At 52.1% G+C, this 9701-nt stretch overlaps 1 protein-coding gene across 1 annotated transcript in view; it reads left to right on the forward strand.

Annotated features, from left to right (window-relative positions):
• LOC310662605 (vomeronasal type-2 receptor 26-like) overlaps nt 1-9300 on the forward strand; it is a gene marked incomplete at its 3' end in the record, with an annotated part of 11212 nt that extends 1912 nt beyond the window's left edge. The window contains exons 3-4 of the mRNA XM_083409550.1: nt 7700-7862; nt 8399-9300. Of these exons, the coding sequence (XP_083265676.1) occupies nt 7700-7862; nt 8399-9300 (1065 nt within the window). The remainder of the gene's footprint in view (nt 1-7699; nt 7863-8398) is intronic.
• Between the last annotated feature and the right edge of the window lie 401 nt (nt 9301-9701).

Genomic DNA, 9701 nt, shown 5'->3' on the forward strand with positions numbered 1-9701 from the left:
GACAGTAAGCTCTATCTCAATTTTTAAAGTTTTGGCACCAAGAACCTCGCCACGTGAGTTGACGCAGCGAGGGCAGAGGAGGGGTGCTCCCAGAGCTCACAAAACTCAGGCAAGATGACGACGGAAGAGCAGATATCAGCCCTGCAAGAAGCTGTGACACGACTCAGCACGGAGGTAATTGCATCCAGAAAAAGAGAGGAGGAAATGAGTAGCGCCTACCGGGATCTCCAAGTAAGATTGGACGTGATTTCCAAACAGGGGCCACCTGGATCCAAAGCAGAGGGCATTGGATTGGGAAAGAGGGGAGGCAGCCTTGTATCCCATTTTGACGGGAGTTTACAGCAGTACCCCAACTTTAGAGCAGACCTGTTGTTTGCGCTGGATCTGCTTGACAAAGACTTTAGAGATGAAAGAGAGAAAGTGGGGTTTATCCTATCCCATTTGCATGGTGAAGCCAAAACGTGGCTAAGAAATTTATGGAGGGACAATGATCCGGCGCTCCAAGACGCGAAGGCTTTCATTAAAGCTATGGACTCGTGTTTTTTATCAAAGATAGACGTTGATATTGCCAGGAGAGACATACATGGACTTAAGCAAGGCAAAGCCAGCGTGCGTCAGTACCATACGCGTTTCTTTGGACTGGTTCATGCACTGGGATGGGACAAAGCGTCTGCGCCAGTGAGAGATCTCTTTTGGGAGGGCTTGAATACAGAAGTAAAAGCCGAGATTGGAAGGGGGGAGAGGCCAAGGAGCACCCAGGAAGTGGTCCAGAGGGCTCTGGAGATCGGGGTGCATCTGGAGGAACGTCCTTGCAACAGAGAAGAAGGACGTTGGGGAAGGGCACCAGCCAGAGCACCTCCCTTCTATCCCAAAGAAGCAGCGCGTGCGCAGTCCACGCCCTCGCAGGGAGGGGGAGAGGAACCGATGGAGCTCGGAGGTGCCAGGGCTCAGTCAGCTACCAGAGCCCTGACGCCGGGAGCAGTCAAGACGAAGCCTCCTAGAGGGAACAGGAAGTGCTACATCTGCGACAGTGCTCAACACATGGCGAAAGAGTGTCCCCAGAGGCTCCACAAGCACACTGCAGCATCGGCAACAGTGACAGAAGCAACGCAGCAGGGAAACGACAGAGTCTGGCTGGAGGAAGAAGTACTGGGGTCCAGCCAGACAAATCAATGAAGCAATCCCCAGAGATTTTGCAGCCCACAGACCCCCTCCCTCCCAAACCAGTGGTGCAGCTTACAGCGTCTCTCCAACTGCCCAACGGAAGCACTCTGGAAGTGCCGATCACCATTGACTCCGGCAGCAACGCCGACTTTATAGGACTGGATTTTATTCAGCAGCACAATATACCACTGCTGCCAGCCACACTGCCCCTGAAGGTTGTCACAGTGGATGGCAGGGACTTGCTAGGGGGGCAGGTGGTGCAACAAACGCAACCAATGGTGATGCGGATTGGAAATCACCAAGAGGTCATCAGCTTCAACGTCACCAAACTGTCAGGCACGCCGGTAGTCTTGGGCATGAGTTGGCTGCACAGGCACAGTCCAGCATTGGCGTGGTACCAACGCCAATTGACCTTCGGTTCCTCCTATTGCGCGGAACATTGCATTCTTCGTAGCCAAGAAGAAGGAGGGGAAGACACGCAGCTACAATTGAGCACGCTGCAAGCAGTGCCACGCAAGTACGCAGCGTTTTTGGAGGTTTTCTGCGAGAAGGAAGCGGACAAGCTGCCTCCCCACAGGCCCTATGACTGCCAGATTGACCTCCTGCCAGGGGCGACGCTGCCAGCCGGGAAACTGTATTCCATGTCTGAAGACGAGCTGCAGGAGCTCAAGGAGTTCATAGACCTCAACTTAAAGCGCGGTTTCATCCGGGAGTCGAAAGCAGCGGGGGGCAGTCCTGTATTCTTTGTGAAGAAAAAGGACACGCCCCAAAAAAGACTTGTAGTGGATTTTAGGCTCTTAAATTCAAAGACCAAGCCCACAGCCTTTCCAATGCCCAAAATAGATGACCTTCTGGCAACGGTGCGGAAAGGACGCGTTTTTACAAAGTTGGATCTGAGAGGGGCGTACAACCTGATCCGCATTCGGGAGGGGGACGAGTGGAAGACTGCCATGTTCACGCCCCTGGGCACGTATGAATATAGAGTTATGCCCTTCGGTTTACAAAATGGCGCCCACTGTTTTCAAGCGTTCATGCATCACGTCCTGGCGGGTCTTCTCTACAAGAAATGCGTCTGCTTCTTAGACGACATCCTGATATTCTCAGAATCTGAGGAGACCCACGAGGGGGACGTCAAGGAGGTTCTGCAGCGACTGCAGGAGCATCGGCTATACGCAAAGCTGGAGAAGTGCCAGTTCGACAGGAAGGAGGTGGATTTCCTGGGCTACAAGCTGTCGGACAAGGGGCTCGCCATGGACAGCGCCAAGGTTCGCGCGGTGTTGGATTGGAAGAGCCCGCGCAATCGGAAGGAGGTCCAGCGGTTTGTGGGGTTCGCCAACTTTTACCGCAAGTTCATCAAGGGGTTCGCGATGCAGACAGCGGCCATTACCGACACGCTCAGCTCCAAGAAGAAGAAGTTCATCTGGACGGAGCAAGCGGAGCAGTCCTTCCAGAACCTCAAGCGTCTCTTCTCGTCCGAAGGGCAGCTACTGCATGTGAATCCCAGCAAACCGCTGAGGGTTGAGACGGACGCCTCAGACAGAGCCGTGGGCGCCGTACTGTTGCAGGAGGACCCGCATGGGGACTGGAGACCGTGTGCCTTCTACTCTAGGAAGCTCAGCAAGTCAGAGCAGAACTACACCATCTGGGACAGGGAGTTGCTGGCCATTCATGCAGCATTCAAGGCGTGGCGGCACTTCCTCATCGGGGCCAAACACACAGTGCAGGTTCGCACGGATCATAAGAACTTGGAGTACTGGCGCACGGCACGGTTTCTGAACCAGCGGCACATCAGATGGGCGGAGTTCTTTGCGGATTTCGACTTCAGCATAGAATACATCCCAGGCGACAACAACATCATGGCAGATGCACTGTCCAGAAAGCCGCAATACCTCGAAGAAGCGGCGCCAGCAGCGGCCAAGCACATTTTCGCCCAGAAAGCGTGGGCGTGCGCTTCCGCAACCGTGGACCTGGAGGCGGTCCGTCGAGCACTGCAGGAGGACTCCTTCGCTCTAGCCAAGATGGAGGAGGTGCGCAAGGGCACGGTGAAAAACGACGAGTTCCAAATACGGGACGGATTGCTCATCCGCAGAGGAGCACTCTATGTACCGGGAGATGAGCTCCGCGCGAAAGTACTGCAGCAGTTGCACGACGCGCCAACCGCCGGGCACTTCGGCAAGGAGAAGACGGCGGAACTCGTTGCCAGAGATTTCTGGTGGCCCAAGATGAGGGGCGAAGTCGCGGAGTACGTCTCGAGGTGCGACACGTGCCAAAGGGCCAAGTCAGTGCACAAACCTCCGGCAGGACTGCTCGAACCGCTGCAGACCCCGAGCGAACCGTGGGAGAGGGTGGCACTGGACTTTGTCACGGATTTACCCAGCTCGAGGGGTAAAACGGCAGTGCTAGTGGTGGTGGACATGTTCACTAAAATGGCCCACTTCATTCCGTGCGCGAAGGTGGCCACGGCAGAACAGACCGCCAAACTGTTCATAGACCACGTCTTCAGGGTGCACGGACTGCCACGGTCTATCTTGTCCGACAGGGGGCGCCAGTTCATTTCGAGCTTCTGGCAGAAGCTGATGGGTTTCCTGAACGTCAAGATCAACCTAGCGTCGGCGAGACACCCGCAGACCAACGGACAAGCGGAGCGCGTCAACGCCATCATGCAGCAGTACCTGAGATGCTATGCAAATCAACAGCCGACGACATGGGTGGACTACCTGCCGCTCGCTGAGTTCGCTTACAACAACACGAAGCACGTGTCCACAGGGGTGACGCCGTTCTTCGCCAACAACGGGAGGCATCCCAGAACCTTCCCGGGATTAGAGAAACTGGGGGAGGGGGAGCCACAGGCAGCGGAAGTCTTGGCGGCGGAATTGCAGGAAGTTCAAGAGCAGCTTAGGAGGCAATTAGAGCTTGCAAAGCACGCATACAAACTGCAGGCTGACAAGCACAGGAGGGTTGGTGAAGACATACAGGTGGGAGACTGGGTGTGGTTAGCGGCCCACGCAGTGCCGACCAGATCCTTAGCTAAGAAGAAACTCGGACATAAGCAACTAGGACCTTACCGAGTTGAAGCACAGATCAATCCGGTGGCCTTCCGGTTGACACTTCCGGAAGGATCCAGAATGCACCCAGTATTCCATAGGTCGGTGCTAACGCCCTACAAAGCACCTCACCGATTTCAGGCGCAGGGCACGGCACCAGACCCGTATAGGGAGGCCCCCCCAAGGAGGGAGTCGCCAAGAAGAGAACCCATCAACCAGGTCACAGAGATTTTGGACTCGAGATGGGGGGAAGAGGGAGTAGAATATTTTCTCGCACGGGAAGGTACCCCGGCCAGCGCCAACAGTTGGGTGCCGGACTATGCCCTGGACGAGCCTCTCCTCAAAGAGGAGTTTCATGCCTTGTTCCCACACAGGCCCATGCCAGCCGAGTATTTCGACGACTGGCTTTTCACACCCACGCTTTCTACCAGCACGTTCCAGGGATTCACATCGGACGAAGAACCAGCATTAGAAACACGTTCACCGGAGGGCTCGCCCTCGGGGTTTGCCTCAGACCGCTCGTTTTGGTGGGACAATCGAGGAGAGGAGAGGTGGCTGAGGGGCCCTTGGCGGGCAACGGACCCAGAGGGGAACGAGGGTGAGAGGGACATGGACGTGATGGGGGAGGACGTGGGGTTCGAGCATGGCGGCACAGAGATGGAAGCAGAGGAGAACGAGGTCGGCGAAGACACGGAGGACGAGCCGGATTTATCTAACTGGATGAACGCCACGGGGGACGAACTGTATCCACCATTTACCCCCACAACGATGGAGCACCCGGCACCCCCGCCGGAGGAAGGGGAGGGGGGAAGGGGGGGCTTCGAGGGGGGGATGGATGTCAGGGGTTCAGGAGAAGAGTCACTGGAGAGGCAGGAAACGGAGAGCGAGGGGGAGGAGTCAGAAGGAAATGTCAGCGACGACAGTAGTCCGAGGTCTCTGAGTCTCTCCAGTGACTCGGAGGATTCACAGAAAGGGGCCCCCATGGTCAGGGCAAGGGGGACACCTCGGGAAGAAGGGGCCAGAGAGGACTCAGAGAGTAACAGCTGGAAATCCGGACCAGCTTCCCCCCCAGAGTGCAGTAGGGGGGAGGAGTCCAAGGCATCGGGATCAGGGAGCGCGCAGGCAGAGGGAGAGCGTGAGGCAGGAGTGGCCACACCCTCGTCAGGGAGCGAGGAAACGGTCATCAGGAAAGTTAAACGCGCGGCGCGCCCAAGTTCAAATGTACAGGAGGGGCGGCAAGGTGGGCAGCCCGGGTAAGGAGCCAGGTCCTAAAGCACGCCGAAGAGAGGGGGAGGAGTCAGAGGGGTCCAGCTCTGCGTCAGAAGAGTCCAGGAGGGAAGAGACCCCGGGGGGTAGTAAGACCCAGAGGAAAAGAGAGAAGGAGGAGGTGGAGTAAGATTAGAGTTTTAAGCTGGTGCACAGGGGGCGGAGATCCAGATAGAGCTTCGCCGGTCTAAAGCTCAGACGTAGAGCTGGGACGCTGAGACTTGTAAATGGAGACTATTCTTCAATAAAGACTTTGATACTGTACTACCGGCTAGCGTTGGTCCTTGGTGAGCTGGGACCCGGAGCCAGCTCTGACACCATGCATTCAGAGTAGTTCGATGGTATGTGGTTCAAAGCACTTCTTCTTCTTCTTCTTCTTCTTCTTCTTCTTCTTCTTCTTCTTCTTCTTCTTCTTTAGCAAGGTCGCCAAACCAGCCCCTTGTTAGAATAAAATTCACACTGACACATAATTTTGGTTTAAGGTTATTGGGCAAAATTTTAGGCCACAATATATTGATTACAGAAATGTGAGTGGTATTGGCATAGGAATTGGCAGCAGACCATATCAGACTCCTGCCCCTTTTGCAGGAAGTCAGTAAGGATAAACCAGGCCCTGGATTCCTTTAAGAGAATACCCTTGGTCAATGGAGGGGCAGGAGATGGCTGACTTCCCCTCCCCCACAAATCAATGAGCCAATGCCTAACCGCCAAACCTTACAAAGTTGTGACAATTGCTAATAGGTAGGCGAAAGACAAGTGGCCATTGCCAATCTGCCAAAAGCAAAGATTCCTACCTGGCTCCCCGCCCAAAACAGGTGACCAACCAAAGTCCAAATTAAGGCCAGAGAACACATAAAATAAAGGGAGGGTGATTGGGTGTTCAGCAGTGTGAAGCAGGTTCCTGACACGCCTCACGCTGCAGCTTTTATATCCCCCCACCATCACCCCACAGAAAAATGATTGGTCAAGAAGCCGGGGTGATTGTGGTGCCATCCTGCCATGATGGCATTACTCCGCCCACGCTGGGGGGGGGGGGACAAGGTTGGGGGCCTGACCGCAAATGATCCCAGTTCTGCTTCTTAGATTACTCATAGCCGAGTAAGATTTTCTTCCATAAACACAGTTTTAACAATGAGTCTGTAAGTGACTTTGGAGGCAAATTCTGGAGGCAAATTCCACATGTCCTTCCATAGTGGGGATATTGGTTTCTGGATGAGAGTTGATCATGATGTGGATTTGCCAAGCATGCCTTTCTCTTTGCACGTTTCTGCCTTGTGTCCTGAGCATATCTAGAGGGGGCCTTGCCACTCCTTCTGACTTACACAGGCTGCACCCTGGCTAGTGTGAATAAACATTCAGATGGCAACGGCACTGGCTGTGGCACTTACAGGACCACATAGCTCTGAACCAATTAAATTCAAGAATATGGCAGTAATTAAACATATAATGTTTTGACATACTGAGCATGCTTGGACTGTGGTCAGACTATTCACGGTAACTAGAGTGAAATAAAATACTGCTGTGGAAACTAATCCTGCACTACAATTTTAGCAGACCACGAGGAAGCTCCTTTGTTTAAACTGGGAGTCAGTATGCATGCTCACACTGTTTGTAATTTGGACCAATCATAAGGAGACAACAAAGTGCCTTAAGAGGAAATGGGGTGAGGGAAACAAAGCGGTTCAATTGGATAGGAAATTTAAACTAAATGAAATGTGTAGAAGTTGTGCCAAACGTATAAAACTGTTTTGAACCCTTTGTGTGACATTTAGTTGTTTTAGGTTAGTTAGGTTAGTTATCCCCAGTTGAACCTTCTGTGCAGAATTAAATATTTTGGACCACAGTGGTACCTGTGGTTACATACTTAATTCGTTCCGGAGGTCCGTTCTTAACCTGAAACTGTTCTTAACCTGAAGCACGAGTTTAGCTAATGGGGCCTTCTGCTGCCGCCACTCCGCAGCCTTGCGATTTCTGTTCTTATCCTGAAGGAAAGTTCTTAACACGAGTTATTATTTTTGGGTTAGCGGAGTCTGTAACCTGAAGCGTGTGTAACCTGAAGCGTATGTAACCCGAGGTAGCACTGTACTTTCCCCCTCAAGGTCTCATGTGGTTTAGTGCCATATCCATGACATAGAGAAAGCTTAGATTGCAACAATATCACATTACATAGCATAAGACGGTACTAAACATGTGCTTTGATTTAAACAGAGGTCTTTTCCTCTCAGACAGAAAGTAAACATTTCACTAAACTGAAATGGCCGTTCAGAGCTGCCTGCAGTCCCGGGCTCAGCGCAGCTCTGCGCAGTCATCGGGAGCGGGGCGTGGAGTCCCGCCCGGCTCCCGATGGCCGCACAGAGCTGCCTGCAGTCCCCGGCTCAGCGCAACTCTGCAGGTCCCAATGGCTGCGCAGAGCTGCCTTCAGTCCCGGGCTCAGCGCACTTCTCCCCATTGCCAGCCCCACAAGCTCGGGGGACAGCAGGGAAGCGGAGCGCACCTTCCCGCTGTTCCCTGACCTGGTTCTTCCAGCCCCACACCTGGGGGGGAAATATATTTTTTTTCTTTATTTCCCCCCCCCCAAAAAAAATAGGTGCGTCCTATGGGCCGGTGCGTCGTATGGGGAGCAAAATACGGTACATAACCTGAAGCACTATTTCTGGATTAGCAGAGTCTGTAACTTGAAGCGCATGTAACCTGAAGCGTATGTAACCTGAGGTACCACTGTACTTTTCCCCTCACGGTCTCATGTGGTTTATTGGCATATCTATGACATAGAGAAAGCTTAGATTGCAACAATACCACATTACAGAGCATCAGGCAGTACTAAACATGTGCTTGATTTAAAGAGAGCTCTTTTCTTCTCAGACAGAAAGTAAACATTTCAGCAAGCTAAAATATATGACCTAATATATATTTTTTCCCACCAGATATGAAAGACTGTCATAAATGCCCAGACAAAGACTATCCAAGCAAGAACCAGGATGCATGTCTACCCAAGGATATAAGCTTCTTGTCGTATGAAGAACCTTTGGGCATCAGTTTAGCCTGTTTCTCTCTTTTCCTTTCCCTGATCACAGCTCTGGTACTAGGTACATTTATAAAACACCATGACACACCCATTGTCATTGCAAACAACCGAAACCTCACCTACACTCTCCTCATCTCTATCCTGCTCTGCTTCCTTTGTGCATTGCTCTTCATTGGCCGACCTGAGAAGGTGACCTGCCTCCTCCGACAAACAGCTTTTGGCATCATCTTCTCAACCGCTGTTTCTTGTGTCCTGGCAAAAACCTTCACGGTGGTTTTGGCCTTCATGGCTACAAAACCAGAATCCAGGATGAGGAAATGGGTGGGGAAAGGACTAGGCCACTCCATTCTCCTTTCCTGCTCCATTGTTCAAGTAGGCATATGTACTGTGTGGCTGGCAACCTCTCCCCCATACCCAGATGTGGACATGCACTCAATGACTGAAGAAATTATACTAGAATGTAATGAAGGGTCTGTGGCCATGTTTTACTGTGTCCTCATCTACATGAGCTGCCTGGCCACTGTAAGTTTTGCTGTGGCTTTCCTTGCCAGGAAGTTACCAGACAGTTTCAATGAAGCCAAGTTTATCACCTTCAGCATGTTGGTCTTCTGCAGTGTTTGGCTGTCCTTTATTCCCTCCTACCTGAGCACCAAGGGAAAATACATGGTAGCTGTGGAGATCTTCTCCATCTTAGCCTCCGGTGGTGGGTTGCTGGGTTGCATCTTCTTCCCCAAATGTTACATAATCATTCTGAGGCCTGAGCTGAACAATAGGGAACAGCTAATAAGGAAGAAAAATTAAAGAAATGAGAAACCTGTCATCTGCTGTATTTTGTGTTTTTCTCTGTGTTTACAGTATAATAGTTGGAAATATAAGTTCAGCTGCTCCCCTTAACAATTTTTTCTAGACTCCAAATTCCCATAGTTGAAATTGACTTATTTGCTTTGAGGGAAACAATCATACATTTGTTGTTGTTTAGTCATGTCCGACTCTTCGTGACCCCATGGACCAGAGCACGCCAGGCACTTCTGTCTTCCACTGCCTCCCGCAGTTTGGTCAGACTCATGTTTGTAGCTTCGAGAACACTGTCCAACCATCTCGTCCTCTGTCGTACCCCTCTCCTTGTGCCTTCAATCTTTCCCAACATCAGAGTCTTTTACAGGGAGTCGTCTCTTCTCATGAGGTGGCCAAAGTATTGGAGC

Source organism: Podarcis tiliguerta (genome assembly GCF_965153285.1).
Source record: "Podarcis tiliguerta genome assembly, chromosome: 13".
In the NCBI taxonomy this organism is placed as follows: Eukaryota; Metazoa; Chordata; class Lepidosauria; order Squamata; family Lacertidae; genus Podarcis; species Podarcis tiliguerta.